General features: G+C 41.6%; 1 protein-coding gene across 19 annotated transcripts in view; it reads right to left on the bottom strand.

Annotated features, from left to right (window-relative positions):
• The window catches only part of Rmdn2 (regulator of microtubule dynamics 2), a 106,381-nt gene that overhangs the window by 55,383 nt on the left and 31,337 nt on the right, over window positions 1–19,661 (bottom strand). For 4 of the 19 annotated variants that reach the window (XM_006524495.3, XM_006524502.4, XM_006524501.4 and 1 more), the window contains exons 1-3: window positions 14,226–14,475; window positions 7,822–8,288; window positions 1,215–2,132 (exon numbers count right to left, since the gene is read on the bottom strand). In XM_006524495.3, the coding sequence (XP_006524558.1) occupies window positions 1,215–2,132; window positions 7,822–8,273 (1,370 nt within the window). In that variant the 5' untranslated portion in view covers window positions 8,274–8,288; window positions 14,226–14,475. Of the gene's footprint in view, window positions 1–1,214; window positions 2,133–2,569; window positions 2,920–6,297; window positions 6,510–7,821; window positions 8,289–12,603; window positions 13,952–14,225; window positions 14,476–14,606; window positions 14,778–17,632; window positions 19,282–19,661 lie in introns of those variants that run through there. The other 15 variants (NM_001368312.1, NM_001368314.1, NM_001368313.1 and 12 more) reach the window with 13 other exon arrangements.

Genomic DNA, 19,661 nt, shown 5'->3' with positions numbered 1-19,661 from the left:
TACTGGGGATCGGGCTTCAGTTTTCCTATCTGGAGAGTGCTGTGGGGATGAGGTGGTGCCAGTGTGGACACTTAATGTTTCTGAACTACACACCTCAAAATGCTTACAACAGTACCTTTCATGTTCTTCGCAAGTAATGACATCTCTTAAGATGAATAGAAAGCCTTGCATGTAAAAATAACATTAGAGCCTAATGGTGGGAAGTAGGGTTTCATTTGAATATGATAAATAACTGAAAATAACGTAACTATTCTTTTAAGAACATAGTCTAAAGTGTTTTTTGGTTGCTTACATTTGTTATCTTTCTACTCTTTTTTTTTTTTTGAGAGTACTTAAATAACTTTTGCCTACTGGAAAAGATTAAGAATAATATTTTTAAAATATAGCTTTGAGAGGCCAATTATACATGCTTTTTATTTGATTTCATGATTCCTTAAGTTCCTAGATTTGTGCAAACATAAGTATATAATTAAGTTATTAAGCAAGATTTCTGGGTTATGGGCTATTGAGATGACTCAATAGATAAAGGTACTGGCCACTGAGCCTGATGATGTGAATTTGACATCTGGGACCTACATGGTAGAGACAATTATCTCCTAGTGGTTGACATCTGGCCTCCCCACACATACCAGGCATGCACCACATATGGATTCCCCAAATAATGTAAATTAAAAATCTGGGTACTAAATAATCTACATTTTCTATTACATCACTGTTTAATTCTTGTGTTAATGAAAACTGTGAGTGAGAATATGATAAGTACTCACTGATACAAATGAAAATGTATGAGTCAACCGTGATAACTCTATAGATTATATACATTATATTACCATCTCTAGGAATCAGAAGCAAAGGAGGCACTGTACTCTAAGGATGCATGACATTCAGGTAATTTACACAGAAAAACTTGGTGTCATTTTCAAACCACAATACTTTATGAAATTTATAAATTTAGAAATCCAAGACTAGCCAATCTTTGGAACATGAAATCATCTTTGGCTTCTACATTCTAATAATGTCTACAAACTTTCAAAACCACACTATTACATTTAAACCCGCCATATAGAAATCTTTCCCCCTGCACTATAGCAGATCTGCGTAAGAACGGGTTTCAAGAGAGCTGAATACTAGTTTCTATCGTCTTTGGAGAGTGATTGTTGGGAAATTTTCCAATTTGAGCTGCCCTTCTCAGAGAAAGGAAAATCTGAGATGACCTTATTTCATCCGTTTCAATAGGTGAAGGTATATCTTCATCTAGAGATGGGGTGGCAAAGCTTTCTTCTTCAAAGGAGCCTGAGGTAACTTCAACAGTCAAGCTACCGATAGTTTGGTACAGTGAAGAAAGTTCATCTTGGAGGAAGCTGGCAGAAGACGGATGCTGTTCCAAACCAGCTGGAGAGTAATTTCCACTCAGACTCTGAGACCTGTGATGAAGGGCATCCTCCGAAACCTTATTTAGCTGGCCATGCTCTTGGTTATCAGCACCAGACACATTTACTTGACTGGAAGAAGAAATAACAGTCGGAAGAGAGAAGAGAGACGTTGTTAGAGTTAGTGGGTAAGGCGTTCTCTCAAAACTCCAGTGGCCTGAAGAACCGGGTTTTGTTTCCAGATTTGCAAAGTATCTATCGCCATGTTCGGGATCAGAGAAGCTTATTCGTTTTGGAGCATCTGTGCTAGTTGACTTTTTAGAAAAGCCTTGAATTTCGTTTTCATGAGACAGACTACCTCGTGGAGTTTCATAGGTAACGCTATTCCTGTGGCAGGAAACTACACTCAGCTTGCGGGAAGAAAAATATTTTCGAGATTTACGCAAAGTGAACTGATCTGAAGAATTCGCGGCACTGGAGGTTAAGTCTTCCTGAGAATCAAAGTTAACTCTACTTCCCTGTTGTTTCCTCTTTCGGAATCTCCGCAGTAAACTATGTCTTCCTTTACACGGACATAAGTGTGTAGTTGAACTTGAGGAGGACGAGGATTTTCTACCTATCTTATATGTTGAAGAAGGACGACATGTTATAAGACCCAGAGCCACTTTTGTTTGTAACGCACGAGAGGATCCATGATGCATGCGTTGTGGAGTAACTGGATCGTCATGATTTGGTTGGAAGCACTGGTCCTTTTTCCAGCAGCTAGAGTGAAAGCGGGGGTGGGGGTGGGAGTGGGGGTGGGGATGGGGATGAAGAAGAAAAAGCAAACAGGAGCTGAATGGAGACCTAGCAAACTTTCTAAAGAATAATATCTACCATACCAATGGGAAACAACAGCTAATTTGAAAATGGTGTGGCTAAGTTTAGTGGCCACACAGATGTATCCAAAAGAATGCACAGAAAGGTAGATTATCTCCTCCCAAGAGCCCACCCACTCTGTTAAAGCTCAGGGGTTGGGAGAGTGATAAAATCAGGGATGTAGGCAGGAAGAAAAATAAAGAGAAACATAAAATGACATCAGGCATAACAGGTCCCCAGAGAGTTACCCCCCTCCCCGCCCCCCGGCCGCCCCCAGACACACCACAGTATCTCTCTGAGACTATTAAACTTCCATTTGAAGGGAATTAACTAAAACAAACCTATATTCCATTGACTCCATTTTAACGTATCTGCCATGGGTGAAGCAAATGTCTATCTGCGATGGGAAGACGCTTCAACTAAACACAGAGATCTCCAGCTACTGTGGGAAACTAAAGGCAACACTACCTGGGCTTCTGGCTACTTCTAACATTCTTTAGCACGCAAAATGTGCACCACGTGAAGTGCGTTTTGCTTTATTTTGCTTTGTCTTTAAGGCATACCTTAAGCATTTTCCCATACTGAATTTAATCCAGAGTTAAGTCTTTCCCTTCTAGGCCATCATTCATAAGACGTAAAATGCCCTGTGTAGGTGGAACAGGTCAGAAGACTGAATACTGAAGCTGTGTGTGGAGTTGCCGTGGCAACAACCCAGAATGGAAGGACAGAGACTCTAGAACCCACTGACGTTGCTCTAGAATAAAATCGTTCTGTGGCTCGCCTTCCTGAACAGCTGCAAGCTCTGTGGCTACGGAGTGTGTGTTCTGATTTCATTACGTTCAGGGAGTCAGCTGACAAATTAAGAGCTAAAATTGCAGTTAAGTGAAGGAGATCGTGGGTTTTCTGCCAGTTCTTTCCTCGGGACAGCCTCTCTCCAGCCATCTTCTACATTCCTGGTCTCCTAATCCTCCCTTCTTCCACTTGAATGTTCTCTTCCCGATGCCTTTATATCCAGTGAAGTGGTAAAGTGACTCTTAAAGAATTTGTACTGAAAGTATGTAAATCAGGGAGGAAACACTTAAAAAGCAGCACCTGTTTTTGCGGGTCACGGCCATGGACTAATTGTCTGTAGCTATTTTCACACTCCAGTGGGAAAGCTGGAGGTGAGACAGACTCTGGATCTCTCTCTCTACTTCCTAAGTCTTTGCAGAAATTTCCTGACCACTTTTTAGTGCATCTGATACATTTAACCCTTTTCTCCCCTCCTCCCTGGCGTCACGGTGCTGGGATGCAGTCCATAGGCTTGCAATTGGTAGGCAGGTGCCTCACAAACACTAAACTGCACCCTCAGACCTGTCTGTTCCCTTCGAACTGATAAAACACTGATATTCTGCAGAACTCACCACAGACTAGACAGGGTACAAAGCATCGCTCTGTGTCATCTCAATTAAAACTTAAAACAACACGGCACACACTATTAACCACATTTTAATTAACATAGTTTTATTTGTTATTGAATGTTTGTCTGGGGGTGGGGTGTCCATACCATGAAGTCATGGCATGTAGGTAGAGGTCACAGGACAACCTCTGGGAGTTGGTTGTCTCTTTCCACCTTGGGTCCCAGGGGTTGGACACGGGTTGTCAGGCTTGTGTGGCAAAGGCCTTTACCCTCTGAGCCATCATACTGACCTTTACCTACACTGTAAGAAAAGCATTCAGGTTTGGGAAACTGATGTCATGTATGTAGTTAAAGCTGAACCAGGATGCATGCTTGTGTCAGATGGATGAAAGCAGACGTCCCCACTGCTGCTCCTGAAAGCTTACTCTTCCTTGGTTCCCCAGTCCTCTGCTGGTCTGCTCTGGGCTGGGGTAGTTCTGCTCTGTTCTCTCACCTGAACACACACTTGTTCCAACAGTTCTCAGGTCCTTTGCTGGCTTGCTCGAGTTCGCTTCCACCCACTCCAGTAACACTGGCTCCAGAAGGCTATGCATGCTACTCTTTTCTCTGCCCACACTGCACAGGTGCTTTAGCAACAACACCCATTCCTCCAGGATCTGGGCTTTGCAAACATACTGCAATGGGGTCAACAATGGCAGAACTTCTCTGCTCTGCACCAGTCTCCTTTCACAGCTGCAGACAGTGAGCACTGGCTCTCCTGGGCAACGCCTTCAGTCTCTTAGCAAGTCCTTGTCCTTGCCACGTAGGTCAAGGAAGCACCTAATTACACCAACGCTACGCCCTTAAAATGTTTTGTGTGGTCCTTCACCTTTGGGGGGTTCTGGCTAAAATGCCCGAGAGCGTTCCTCTTCAACATCCTACTTCATCTTAAAGAAAACTGGTTGAAGTTACAGGACTGTTTTGTTCTCAGTTGTGTCTCTAGAGTTTAGACAGTGCCTGGCATGGAGTAGACACAGTCAGTGAATATGAGGGACTTCACCAAGTTCAGTTTCTCTCTCCTAGCCCTTCTCTCTCTTTCTCTTTCTTTTTCCCTTCCCCCATCATGAAAGAGATTTATTTACAAACCAAAAATGTATGGCAATATGCTCAATATAATGAAGGTTCAGGGGAATACAAATCAGAAAATTATTTGTTAACATTTCATCTTCATAAATTTGACTGAAGTTTAAAATCCGACGCTATAAGTGTTAATACAGGACAATGAGCCTTCTCATAGATACAGGTTTGTGAACTGGGGGTATTTTAAACATTTATTAGTATACATATAACCGATACATGTGGCCTCTAAGTCAGCACTTCAAACACATGCTTTAAAACCCCACACGTGTCTAAGGAATTCTAAGGGTAGTCACCGAGGCATTATTTATAGGAGCACACAAATGATGCTCCAAATATTCACCAACAAGAGAGAGCAATACTGTACCAATGGGATGCAGGACCACATTTCAAAAGAACTCGTTTACATATATCAACACGAGACAGCCTCAAAACAGAAAAAAAAATGAATAAACGGCTACAAAAAAAAAACCCCAATGCATCACAAAATGTTACTTCTGTAATTTTTAGGAACAAAATCCCAGTTATTCCATGTATATAGGAACACAAGCACCCAGAGGAGACAGGGGAACTGTCAAGGCCTGCACGCAGATGAAGGCAAGGGGCACCTCCTAAAGAAAAGATCTCAATTCCAACGTCACATTGTTAGTAGAGCTGAAAAAAATCATTTTCCAACTATAACAACTTTGAGGGATACAAAATCATCATTATAGTCAGCGTCTGTTTGCCTAGAAGCCTAGACATGAATTTCAACACCAAACTGACCTGACAGAAGTCAATAAACTTAAGATAGAAATGCCAAAACCAACAACAAACACCCCACCCTACAAAGGCAAGGTCTGCATTTCATCTCACAGAGATCAAAGTTAAAGGATTCTCCAGTAAACTGATGCAAGCCGGTAAGCTCTCAGCAGACTTGATTTTGTTATCCCTGAGTTAGTACAATCTAAAGGTTGGTATATGCCTGTACTTACTGGTTTCTTCCTGGGGTCTCTGAAATACTTGTGGTGGCGAGAGAGTCCCCTGTGGGAAGCTAGTTGAGATCAGGCAAGTTCCAAAGGGAGAGAGAAGGCTTAGGGAGGTGACTATCTTACAGATATTTATCTACAGAGACAGTACATATTTTTGTATCTCATTAAAAACTAAATTAAAAGTATTATTATTATTATTATTATTATTTTGCTTAAAAACTGTTCTAAAGCAGCGTTAGGTAGGAAAGGGTTCCTCCCATTTACTTAGTCTCGTGTGTTTACCAGTCTAGTCTGTTACTAGGACTGTATTATAGTTATTGCTAACAAAACCAACCATGATCAAGCTAGAAGAGGTACGGTTTCAGTGCCTGTGTCTTAGTTTTGATATATTCATGCCAGCTGTCATTCATAATTTTCCCAAATCTTCTTTGAACTCCTATTTCTTTCATTCTTACCTCAATGTTTAGAGTTTGTAATTATCTTCCTTTTATCTGTCCTGAGCTGGAGGAGGGCTTCTTCTCTTTCCAGAATGTTAGCATTTCCTGAGCAAGCAGGCAGGGTTTTAGGAGTATAGGCCACTCACCACTTTAAACTGCATGCACTCTTGCACCAGCTTCCAGGTCTCCTCTCAGACTATAGCTCCAACGTGTCCTGTCTGTGAGGAGACTGCTCAAACCTTACCCAGCGTTCCCAGTGAAAGACTGCCCCAGATTTCCACGCAGTCAGGGTAGGCATCTGCTTGGTCTTCTGTACCTCTCAGAGATGTCCCATGGCGGTGTAGAAGATTTCTGTTCACTATTAGAGAACTAAGTGTTTCTTACCCATACTCATGAAAATTCCTGGGTCTCTATTCTGATTTACACTTTCCAGTGGATCTTAGGTGCTCTCTAAACATCTATCTTACTTGCCTATTTTAAAACTAGTCTAGGACATTTTGTTACTGTGCAGGAACACCAAGTTCTTAGGCTTTTCCCTACCACAAAACTTCACGGTCATTCCACCAGCATACAAACGGATACATAACAATCCTGGACTGAGCACTAATGGCTGACACTTGACCAATGAGCTACGTCATCCGTACTCTTTGACTTCTTCCTTCAGATGCCACCTCCCACATCCACAGAAAGTGTGTGGATCACCCGTCCAGCTAAGAAACTCTCATTGGCCCCTACTCTGTGAAGGCACAGAAGTGTCATGAAGCAAACAAGGTCCCTACGCTCAAGGATGCCAGACCGTATCACATTCAGAACAGAGCCTTAAAAACAAACAAACCAAAACCCCTGGCTATTTTGTTCTTCAAAAACCCTACCCAGGGTCAATGTTGTAAATTCTCAGAGTATTTGTTTCTGGACTAAGGGAATATTTGTTCTCAGGGTTAGGATTCAGGATATTAACCCATGTAGAGATGAAACGGAATCACATCTATATCCTCTAGACCGGCAATAAAATCCAGTAGCTACTACTTCCAAGTGGTACATTTAACTACATGAAATAAAATTATAATTACAATGAGCTAAATTTAAAAGTTCCTTTCCCCAGGTGTACAGCCCACACTTGAAGTAAGACTTACACATGGCTCGCGGCTACAGTGCTGGGCAGCACAGAGGCAGCCAACGCCTAACGTCACAGGAAGTTCTATTGCACCACATTGGTCTAGGGCGTTGTTAATAAAAGTCACATAGTACCCACATTATACAATAGGTTGCCCATCTTGTCAAATGATGATGTCTTCCCAACTCTTACAGGATGCTACTAGTTATTTATAATAACCAAATTATAAAATAAGTTATCTATTCTGGAAAACAATAACTGTCTTTTCAACAGGATGTCATTATATACATATATATATGTATATGTATGTACATGTGTATATATTACAAGGAAATATATATAATTTAATAATACAATATAGTAAATATAATTATATATTATATAAACTAAAAATATAATATATTAAAATATTACATATATAAAAGAAAAAAAGGAACACAAACATTCCTTTCATTTTCTTTTAATAGCAGAGCAAATGACTGTGCCTATCTATCTATATAAGAGCAATAATGTGAGACATAACCAGTTCGCCATGGGAAACACTGAGGCCACTTACCCCCCTTCACTTTCTGCCTCCTCTGAGCTGTTACTTGTTGCTGAGCGTTGAACGGTTGTCCCCTTCTTTTTTCTCGCTCTGTGCTGAGGACTGATCTTATGAACTGTCACCTTCCCTCCGAATTCATCTTGTATACATTCCTCCAGCTTTGGAATTGTCTCTTTAAGGAATCTGATTTCCTCCTTCAGTTCTTCCATGTTGGTCAGTAGCTCGTTTAGCTTTTCCAGGATCTGGAGTTGCCTCCTTTGAAAGACCACCGATGCTCCTTGCGCACTGTGGCTTTCCTCTGGCAGAGTTAGTGAACCAAATTTCTTACCCAGAGAAAGAAGCTTAGGGAAGTTCATGGTCGTCCTTGGCTTGAGGACCTTGTGGTACCAGAAGGCCAGCAAGCTGATCCCAGCAGTCCCCGCCATGATGCCAAGGATTAGCTCTTTGTTTGTGGAATGGGGCATTCTGGGCTTTTATTTCTAAAATTAAAAAAAAAAAAAGGGAGAATGGAAATGAATTTTGTTTCTCTGTCCAGGAAAAAAAAAAAGACACTTTTCCAGTCAATAAAAGCAATATTAAACCTTTGTCATAAAAAATGTGACAAATCACAAGCCAAATCGCATTATTAGGACTATTACAGGAGTCTACTTCAATACGGACTTTAATTCTGATTTTAGTATCTCTCTATAGTCAACCTGAAGCTTGCTCTTTAGTTATACTTTAAAGGGCTTGAGAAACAGAAGCAAAAGTATCACCAGCTTGGAAAAATGCGTTAAGAATTCTAGATTTCCTGGTCTTCTCTGCTATTCTGTGTGTAGTTAACATGTGAGGTTTCCTGGGCTTAGTTCACTGGTAAGGGTAAGGGGAGGGTCTTCCTTAGCACATGAGTATATGAATATACCTAGAACTTCCCAAACTTGGTTCCACTTCAATTTTGTCTATTAGATGTATTTATTTGTGTTAAAGTTTACTAGTAAGGTGGTTGAAATAGCTGTAAGCTATCCACCTTTGGAACATATTATCGAAGCACTGCTTTCTATTATCCTGATCAGAAAGAAATAATCCCTGTAGGGACTCCTGGATCACAGTTGGAAGTAACTTCTAGACTATGAAAGAAGAAAAAAGAAAAGAGAACAAGCAAACAGGTAGGCAGTCTCACTCGACTAAAGGGATAATTTTAGGGTCTACGGGAAGTAGAGTATCTAGAATGTATGTGCCAGCATGCAGAGGGTGAGACAAGGATGTCGGGAAAACACAGACTCCACGGGGGCTGGTAAAGAATAACTTCATGAGAATGAAAAACTACCTGGAAGGTGTCAGTTAAAATGGTCCCAAGGATCACATGGAGCTGAGATGCCAAGCAGGCTTCCAGTCTCTGTGAGGCTTTCAGCAGAGAGCTCAAAGGAACCTCAGAGTTAATGCCATTTACACTCCATCCAAAATGGATTAAAAATTTAAAAAGAAGCCACCAAACTATTACATTGATTCACAAGTGATTTAAGTGTCAAAGATAAAAGTGTCCAATACTGTAAATTAGCAGAAAAAAATGCAGAATTGAACAATGTTCAACAATATACAGCCAGAATGTCCCATACCTAGCCAGAATTCATCAGACTTGCACAGAAGCAGACCAGAGGCAATCGAATCAGCAAACAAAGGCCTTAAAACAATCATTTAAAGCATTCGCCAATTATTGTGAATAAGTTAAAATGTTGCCATATTATAAATGTACAAATATATTCATGATAAGGATACACGTGATGAGGGGAGAAAAAAGAAAGTTTTAAGTCAGACTGTTTGGAATTTCTAGAAATGAAAACTAAGATATCTGGGAAAAAGGCTTTATGAAGTAAAATTGACAGTAATGATAACACCACAGGAGGACAAAGAGTAGTGCACGGGAAGACACAGCAGTAAAAGTCACCCCCGGATGCAGCACGATGGGGAGACGCTAACGCTAACGACCAGGACAGTAGACATCAAGAACATCCAAGATGGACAGGAGCGTAGAATGGAAGAAGGGGGAGCAAACGAGTCCTAAATTAAAGAGAAGCCAACGAAGTCAAACAGTGAGAAACCAGAGTGGACTAGTATTCTGTTGATAAGGATGGAGGGTGGAGTGGGGAAGAGAGCCAGAAGGAGGAGGGAGGAGTGGGAATAGGGAGGAAGGAGAAGGCTTATCACGGCTTATGATGAAGGAGCCATTTAAACAAGAAAAATGAAGTAGTGGTGTCTTTAACATGCTGGGAGGGGTGTTGGGGATGGGGAACCTATCAGCTGAAATTTGTATACCCAGTGAATATCTTTCAACATTAAAGGTAAAAACAAGACAAAAACAAAACGAAACAAAACAAAAAAGCCTGGGGTTTTATTGTTTAACAAAAGCAGAGACTATTATTACCAAGTAAGTGCTAAAAGAAATGCTAAGCAAGTTCTTCAAGCAGCACAGTAGCCGTGAACATGCACGGAGGGCACCACACACCAGTGGTGGCATAGACGGACAAACATGAAATCGAGTTTTCTCATTTTAAAATTCACTTGTAAACTAATTGCTATTGAAGCCAAAGTGGCAACCACACACGATAGGTTTATAACAGGCTAGAAAGCAAGGGGCAAAGTCCAAAGTATGGGAGAGTCCTAAGAAAGGAACAGAAAACCATAAAGGTATCAATAAACCTGTGTGTGTGTGTGTGTGTGTGTGTGTGTGTGTGTGTGTGTGTGTGTGTTTTGAGGTGGGGTGGGTGGAAAACAATGGAGTAATAAAGATATTCACTCACCAAAGGAAGGCAGGCTGGCCTGAGGGATGGCTAAATACAAAACAAGTGGGAGAAAAGATGCCGGTTATATAGAAACATGGTCTCAAAAGATCAAGGAAAATATGATTTTCCAATATGAAAGTTTAATTAAAATGCAAAGCTGATAAGGTTGAAGCAACAGTGCAGAATTGTACAAATCCGCAACAGTACAGAATTGTACAGATCCAAATAAGAAGGCCAAGGAGATGGTCTCCAGCGCATGAGCACAAGGCTGACCTTCAGCCGGAGCACAAACCACTCTTTGACAGTAACAAAAGAACAGGCAGATTACTTCAGCAGAGATTCAGGCTAAGTGGGTGAATGTAGGAGCTTATCAAAGTTCTCTTTGATTGTTTCTTGTCCAAAACGGCCAGGAGTGGAAGCTGGGGCGCAAATACTAGATGGACATAACTCCTGAGTTAGGCTGCATCCCTGAAATCGTGCGCCCCACAGCGAGCACCGTACTATTCTCCACATTCGAGCAAGGCATTGTTGTTTCTGTATACTACATGGCCAACTAAACATAATGATTTAAGTGACCTATGGAAGAGGGCGACAAACAGAAAGCAGCAGGAATCTAGTTCCAAGGGCTGCTTAAAGGAATGTTTCTTTTCAGATTCTTATTGTAGTGGAGGGGCAAAGGCATTTGCTCTCAAGCTCAACTACCCGAGATCAATCCTCATTCCCCCACAGTGGAAGGAAAAAGACAATTCCTGCAAGTTGTGCTATTGCGCGAGTGCGCGCGCGCGCGCGCACGCGCGCGCGCACACACACACACACACACACACACCACTAAGTAAATAAATAAAAGTTAAAAAAAACCCAGATTCTTACAATATTAAACTATATGCATAGACAACAGTTACTTTCCAATTTGGATGTCCCACCTCATTAAAAAAAAAAGTAAGGACTTAGCTCAGATTTTGATGACTATTATCTCTAAGAGACTGATTGAAAATCTCTCTCTTACAACAGTCCCAGGGAGGACCCTGGTGCTTAATCTGGCCTGTCTGATGGAAGAGCATTTGTCAGTTTTTCCTTTCTTTTTCTTTTTTCTCTTTTAAACCCAGATATCCTCTGAACTAATTGATATATCTGGGAACTGTACATCTAACCAGCTGCTCCCCTCACTCACCCATGAAACCCATCGATAGCAGAATCCAATGCATCTGCAACAGATGAGGCTGTTGATAATAAGTACTGTTGTTTGGCCCCATAAACATTAAACTAGTGCATAAAACTAAATTACCTCGATAGATTACCACAAAAAGCAATAGAAATAAAAAAAGGTACCACACACTATGACACGCATCTATATTACAGGCCAATCACGCAGCAAACTTGATCATCTTAAGGCTGGTTTTTGTTTCTGCTTTTTATTGATTAATAAAATACTAGGGCTGGGAACAGTTCAAAAGTACAGTTCTTGCTTAGCATATATCAGAACCAGCATTAGAGCTCCAACAACACCCATTCTGTACCTGCCTTCTCTCTCTCTATCCCCAGCCCCATCCCACCCTTAATGAAGAATGCCCACACGCCCATCTTGAAGTCTACCATGGCCGAGCAGTGGTGGCACACGCCTTTAATCCCTGCACTTGGGAGGCAGAGGCAGGCGTATTTCTGAGTTTGAGGCCAGCCTGGTCTACAGAGTGAGTTCCAGGATGGCCAGGGCTACACAGAGAAACCCTGTCTAGAAAAACAAAAACAAAAAACAGAAACAAAAAACAAAACAAAAGAAGTCTACCATAAGGAATTTTCTTATGCTGATTTAATTCTTTGATCCAGTCCTAGTAGGCCAGCCTTGAACTTTACATTATGAAACACACACACACACACACACACACACACACACACACACATCTGAAAGATCTGAAAGGTTTTTTTTTTTTTTTTCATTTAATAAGTAAATAAACAGAAGTAAAAATCCACCAGGAGAAAGACCTTATCCCCAAGACAGAATCAGGTTTAAACACATGAGAAGCAGCCAAACTTTTACCTTTTTTGGGGTTCTACACCGGCTCCAAATGATCTCTTTGAAGTAGTTCAAGACAATAGTGCCATTATTATTTTTCAGACAAACTGCTGTAATCTACCCAGAGGGTTATCAGATTCAAGAAGTGAGAAAGGTTACCTCTGGCTTCCTGTTTCGTAAATCCTAGAGACATCTAGCCAGCGGCATGCAGAATGAGAAAGCATCAAGCAAGGACAGACAGAATGCTGACAGAGCAGAGATGGTTAGAGGTGAACTAAGGCGTCAAAACCATGAACATTAACAAAGAATAGACTCACTAGATATGGCATTTGTTTAAAAAAAAATCTCACCACTAGAAACATATAGGTCAGAGTGTGTGAATTTATGCTTCTATGTGCTTCTATGTCAGTGACTTGAAAACCCTGAATAAAAATAGTAAGGCACAAACAAGAAGTAACTTGGAGTGTGCTTTTGTGTCAATAATCGGAAATATGACACGGATGAACAAGGAAAACTATAAAAGTTGGAAATCAGAATCTGCTTGCCTACGGTGTACTTTAAAAGGTTGTATAAAATTACTTAAATTGTTTTTAGACTCTTGACTATAGTAGTATACTCTTGTCCTGAGTACAGATAAGGCAACTAAAATTTATTGAGCAGACTTTACAACTCATTTTAAGATGCAAGTTTGCATTTTGGAAGCAAAACATTATTAGTTTACAAACTTCCAGTTATAAATCACTTACGATGAAAAAGGATAGCTATTATGTTTGCATAAATGACCTAAAATTAATACAGTACACAACCAAAGGTTATTAGCAGCGAGTCACCTAGTGAAACAATGAAATGTTGACTTCCAAGGGAACTAGGACACACAATGCTTTTAAAAGAAAACATTGCGTTCATGTCTTAGTTTTACCTCTAGACATTAATGTTCTTAAAGTAACTTGAATGTTTAGAACGAGCTCCTAAGAAACATTCATACGAATTCATCAGCTGGTCCTTGGGATAAGGGGAAGGCATAAAGAGCTCGAACCCATAAACAAGAGGAACGAAAACGACCAAGAGGGTCAAGCAACATGCCTTACAAATCAGCTTTAAGTTTCAAGCTTCGGAAGGCAACATTCGGACGGAGTTCTTGGGGCTATCATGTATTCAGCGATGCAAGTACTTTACCATTGAATTCTAACACTCCATCAGACTTTCATGCATTTCCTCATCTATAATTTAAATTTGGAGCCTTTTAGTATTCAACTTATTTGCAAATGTTAGTAGTAGTGCTGTTAGTCTAGTTTCCATGTTTGTATAAAAAAGGGCAGACAATCAAAATTTTTTTCTTTTTTAGTTGGGGGGCACGCAAAGAGAACAAGGTTGGCGCGAGCCTGAGGCAGGAGCAGAGGCGCGGTGCCCGCCTCCGGTGGTCGCCTGGGCTCGGGGGTCAGGAAGCCACCTCTCCAGGGCGCAGGCTCCTCTAGGATGGTGCCAGGAGTGCCCGCAGCCCCAGGTCACCAGGCGGCAGGCCGCGACCCGGAAGTGGAGCAGCCGCCGGAAGTGCCGCCGCCTTCTTCCACACGCCCCACCGCCCGTCGGACCCGGGCTGCCGAGCCCAGCCCGCCCAGGTACCCCTTCCCTGGCTAGGTACGCACCCGGAGTCGTTGCGCAGGCTTCTCTGGGGCTGGAGCCAGGGAACCGGGACCCGCGGGCGAGCGGGCGAGCCAGGAGAGGATGGCCGAGTGGAACCCTGTGCAGCCTGCGGGTCCCAAGGTCCTGCGTGGTGGCCTTCGTGTCTGACCCAGATAACGGAGGCGCCGGGGGAGGAGCCGCTAGCGGCCCGGGGCTCCCGCCTCCTCCGGCCGCCAGCACTGCTCAGCCCCGGGCTCCGGGCCTGCTTCTCTCGACCCGGAAAGCTGAGCCCCGCAGAGCGCCCCGCAGGCCGCCTCGGAGGCAACTGCCCCCCTCCACCCGGCGCATCCACTGGGCCATCCCTGCCACCGATGGCTTCCAAGGCCTCCCCGCCCTTAGCTCACCTCCACCCCCACGGCACAACTTTTAACCTTCCTTCAGTCAAACGCAGACTTCTTGCACCATCATCTGGTTTTCCTGACTTCAACTCACTTTGATGTTCTATGAACCAAATTCCCAGCCTCTTTGTCCCCTGCTGTTTTGAGTTGCTTTCAGTTCAAAACCAGTCTTCTTGGATTCAGGTGGCTGGTGTTGAAGGTTTGCACAGCATCACGCTCTGCAGATTGTGTAATGATAATTCTGTCAAACTTTTAAAAAACTGCTTAAATGCCCCTCTGTAAAGCTCTCACTTGGAGCATGGTTGACTTAAACTTTTGACTTGATGAGAACAGTCTTTTGGGGGGAGGGTCAATATAGGGTTTCTCTATATAGCCCTGGTTGTCCTGGAACTCACTCTGTAGACAAGGCTGGCCTGGAACTCAGAAATCCGCCTGCCTCTGCCTCCCAAGTGCTGGGACTAAAGGCGTGCGTCACCACTGCCCGGCTGAGAACAGTCTTAATTACTAAAGTTCCCATCAATGAACTGAATAGAATTAAAAATGGATGCACCCCTGTTTATCAAAAACATAAGAACCAAACCGCTGTAAAAAGAATCAGGGTTGATTGATTGTACAATATACTATTCTTTACTGAAGGAAATTGAAGAAAACAATTTCACATTATAGAATTTTTACTTCCTAGTGTGAAATCAAGTTTATTACAACCTAGCTTCTGCCATTTTACTAAAAGCACAGCATGCTGGAGCTGGAGACATGGCCCAGCACACCCTCACAGGACCGGTCTCTAGTCATTCTCCTCTGTAAACAAACCACCCGGCATCTCTTCTTACATGGTGTTCCTTTCATACTGGGTTATACTAGTCTTGGTAAATCCACCAACCTTGATCTCTTTCCCTTGAGAAGCTATTGGACACATTCCTTGTCCCTCGGGGTTCATTTGTGCTTTAAAAGTTTATGCACGAGGGCTGGTGAGATGGCTCAGCAGGTAAGAGCACTCGACTGCTCTTCCGAAGGTCCGAAGTTCAAATCCCAGCAACCACATGGTGGCTCACAACCATCCGTAATGAGATCTGACTCCCTCTTCTGGAGTGTCTGAGGACAGCTACAGTGTACTTACATATAATTAAAAAAAAAAAAAGTTTATGCATGAAAGGATAAAGAGTTTAAGGAAGTAGCCGGGCGTGGCGGCGCACGCCTTTAATCCCAGCACTTGGGAGGCAGAGGCAGGCGGATCGAGGCCAGCCTGGTCTACAGAGTGAGTTCCAGGACAGCCAGGGCTTCACAGAGAAACCCTGTCTTGGAAAAAACAAAAAACAAACAAACAAACAAAAAATAGTTTAAGGAAGTCTAAACCTCCTGCTGCTTTCAGCCTACGCTGGTCCCTACGACATAATTACTGCTTGCCTGTGCCTTTTGTGTTTCTGAGTTCTAATTCCTTAATCACCTGTGACATCCATTGAGGGAAACAAACTGTTTGGTTTGAAGACAATTAAGTGTCCTGTCTGTTTCCTTGGCCTGAATCACTTTTCCTTTTGTCAAGAATTTGATAGGAATTTTATTGTAAAACTCAAGGATTGATAGCAGTCAACTATTAGAACCCACATTCCATGATTTTTTCCCATTCACCTATAAAGTTTTTTAGTCTCAACTTCATTGTGAACAGTGCTGAACTGTCAGTCCTTCAGTTCAGTTATGAAGTCTCCAACTCCTGTTTCCAAACAGCAAACTCACCCGCATTTCTCAGAGAGCTTGAAGGAAATGTTCCGCAGAAAGGGAAAGGGTCTGATGAGTCTTATTCCCAGTTCTCTGGCTTCATTCTTTTAAAGATTTATTGATTTTTATTTTATGTTTATGGATGTTTTGCCTGCGTGCGTGTTTGTGTACAGTGTGTGTGCCTTGTCTACACAGGCTAGAAGAGGGGGTTGGGTCACCTGGAGCTGGATATACAGGTGGTTGTGAGCAACCAGGTGGATGCTGGGAATTGGCTCTGGGTTCAATCGAAGAGTAGCCAGTGCTCTTAAGGGCTGAACTGTCTCTCAAGCTCCTCTGGCTTAATTCTTTAAATGTGCTCTCTTATTCTGTCCTCTTATAAAAAATCTAGTGAGATAAATAACATTACTGGTGATGACACTGAAATCTTGAAAGGGGGAAAAGTATGTCCAAGCCACACCACCAGCTCTAGAGGTAAAATCAAGCCAATCTTTGAAAAGCTTTCCTCTTTACCCCACGTAAGCCCCACTGGATAGGCCACCTTTGATCGAACACTGGACTCAGCCTCCCTCAGCTGTTCTCAGCAGGCCTATCATGATGGAGTCTGTATTCCTTACCCACTTCAGCTAATTAAGGTCCAGCCCTCAATGCTTTTGTTGGAAGAGGAACTGAACTCTTAACTCTGAACACTTGGTTCCTGAGGGGTAACCATACAGGCTTAGCAACAGGATGTAAAATTGTCATGCTCATCATGTTTAGAGTCCATTAGGAGTGAGATATGGAGAAAAAAGGAAAAATGTAAGTGTCCAATTAAATAGTTGTTTTCAATTTTTTTAGAGATCTATAAAACACTAAGAAATTTCAAGAGAGAAATTCCAAAAACTATAACTTTGGTTAAATGGGAACTTCAAGATAATAGTTTGTTAAATATGTACAAGGTTACAGTTCTTAAATATTTTCATAAGGTTAATAGATGAATTCAAGAAATTATTATTTACTTAAATATAGCAAAATGGTTGTCCACTATTCTGGTAATGAAAAGATTACAAAATAGCATTTTAAATAAGAATGAGTGACAAGTTTCCAATCTATGTACACATACACACATATACATGTACATACATACTTAAACACATATACACATACATACATACATTACTTAAACAATTGAAAACTGAGTCAATTTGTTAAAAATATAACTACCTTATTAATATATTTAATTCTTATTAGAAACTTTCAATTTTCACATGGAAAAAATGCTTTTGTTCAATGAAAAAGTTCCAGGAAAGCCCTAAACAATACCTTGTTTGATCAATACCAACCTTACTTGGTGGCTGTCAGGAGTTTTTCTAGGTTATTCTATGAAGTTTCTTCAGAAATTGCAGAAGAGTCTTTTAGCCATGTCCTTGCATGAGTTCTTCAGAGAACTCTAAAGAATAATTAAAGGGATTCTAAAAAGAGTAACTCAGCCCCTCCATTCTTTCAACGGGAGAGATAATGACTCAGGGTGTCCTTGTGAGAGTCTCTGTGGACGGGTGTCCTTGACAAACCGAGGTCAGTTCATCCTTTGACCAGAATCAAATACAACTGAAGATGAATGAGACAAAGTAGTGGTAGCAGTACATGGGACTGAAGATGTTTACTTGCAGTGAGTAGACAGAAGATTTTTTTTAATTAAGTCTTGATTAAAGAAGAGGTTGGTCAACATTCTGCTGCAAAGCAGTTGGCCCTCGCTGTTTTCATAGCTCCCCCGACCTCAGTTTTTGCAAAGAAATGTGATTTACCCGGTAGGAGCAGATTTTCTACAAGAAATTGTTCAGGAGATGGGGGGGGGCATTTTTGCTATGTAAATCAATCATTAGAACAGATTTACTCTCTAAGGTTACAATTGGGACTCGTTAATTAACCAGCCACTGTTAAACCTTGTACGGTACAACAGGCAGAAGAGAGAACAAGAAAGACTAAATATTAGGGGAGGCAGAAGGACTGAATGCGGGTAATGGGGAATGAATTATGAGAAAGGATATAAAACTAATTGGTTTTCCAGTTCTCTGTCATGGAGTTTTTGGTGTTGGTGGTGGATAAGTGCATAAAAGTATGTTAGGCAGTGAGTCAGTAAAGGCCACGTGTGAAGCCCCGCAGCATCAGGATGAGCATTCTAAGTGTATAGAAATTTACTGAGACGTATAGACTTTGGATCTGGCTAGTATCAGTTGTGTAATGTTTTTTATTTTCAAGACTTTTTTGAATAATAAAGTTAAAAGCCTTTTTAATTTATAAAATTTCATTTCTAACATTATAATTAATATACTTATTTGGACTCTCACCCAGAGATGTGAATCTAGAAAAAGATGAAAACTGAAGCCTACGAGTGCAACAATTTCAGAAGAAGTTCTGTCCCATAAAGCCACAGTTCTCGTGTATTCCAACCCAATACAATTTTAGTTTGTTTGTTTAGAACAGGAGATATAAATTATGAAAATTATGCCTCAAGTGATGGTCATTTTCCGAAATAAGCCCATACGATCCTTTACAATCTATGCGGTAACGTGCATCCTGGCTTGGGGTTGTATTCCAGCTGAGTACTGATGTCAGGGAGCACTCATCTGTGTGTTTTGGCATTGGCAGTCCTTCCCCTGCCAGCTATGTAGCAGTCGATTACTCTCCAGTGACCAAGGTTAAGAGATATGCACTCTGCCTTTGTGGTATCTCCTTACCAGCTAGTGCAGACCTAAGTCTTCCTTGTACCGGCCACAGGTTCTGCCAGAATTCGAGCAAAGAAACTCATTGTGCCAGGTGGTGCTTTGACTTTCTCACATTCGGGAAAGCAGCCTCAGTCCTCCTCAAAAATAAAAAGGAAGCTGGTTCGCATAGGAATGTCGTCACAGTTACCCCTTCACTTGTAAGCTTCGAGAACCTTTATACACAGTGGATAGCCAGCCAGTCACTCCTAGAGCAGGAAGTGTAAGTCCTGGAGCAGGAAGAGAATTTGGATATTTACATTTAGAAACACAGTGAGTCCTTATGAAGCAAGTGTGTTTTAGACACTTAGACTTTAGTACTTTCCTTTGCTAAACATTTACAATTATAAATTAAATATAACAATTTTCCCTCCTTTAAGATGCAGAAATGATCAATACATACCACCTTACTATGGCTTGGGTTGTCTTGTCAATGGCATCATACATCTAAGTGAAAACTGAAAATTTCATTTAATTAAAATGCTTTGCTACCCCACATTATCAAAATTTCCACTGGTCATGCCTCCCATCTTGAGCAATAACTTGGTTTAACATCCTTAATGATTAAAACTTGGAAAGCTTTCTCTCTCAGTCTTTATTCACTGCCCGC

The sequence above is a fragment of the Mus musculus genome, chromosome 17 (genome assembly GCF_000001635.26).
Source record: "Mus musculus strain C57BL/6J chromosome 17, GRCm38.p6 C57BL/6J".
Classification (NCBI taxonomy): Eukaryota; Metazoa; Chordata; class Mammalia; order Rodentia; family Muridae; genus Mus; species Mus musculus.
The sequence above is the reverse complement of the archived record's forward strand: the minus strand, read 5'-3'. Positions and strand labels throughout refer to the sequence as shown.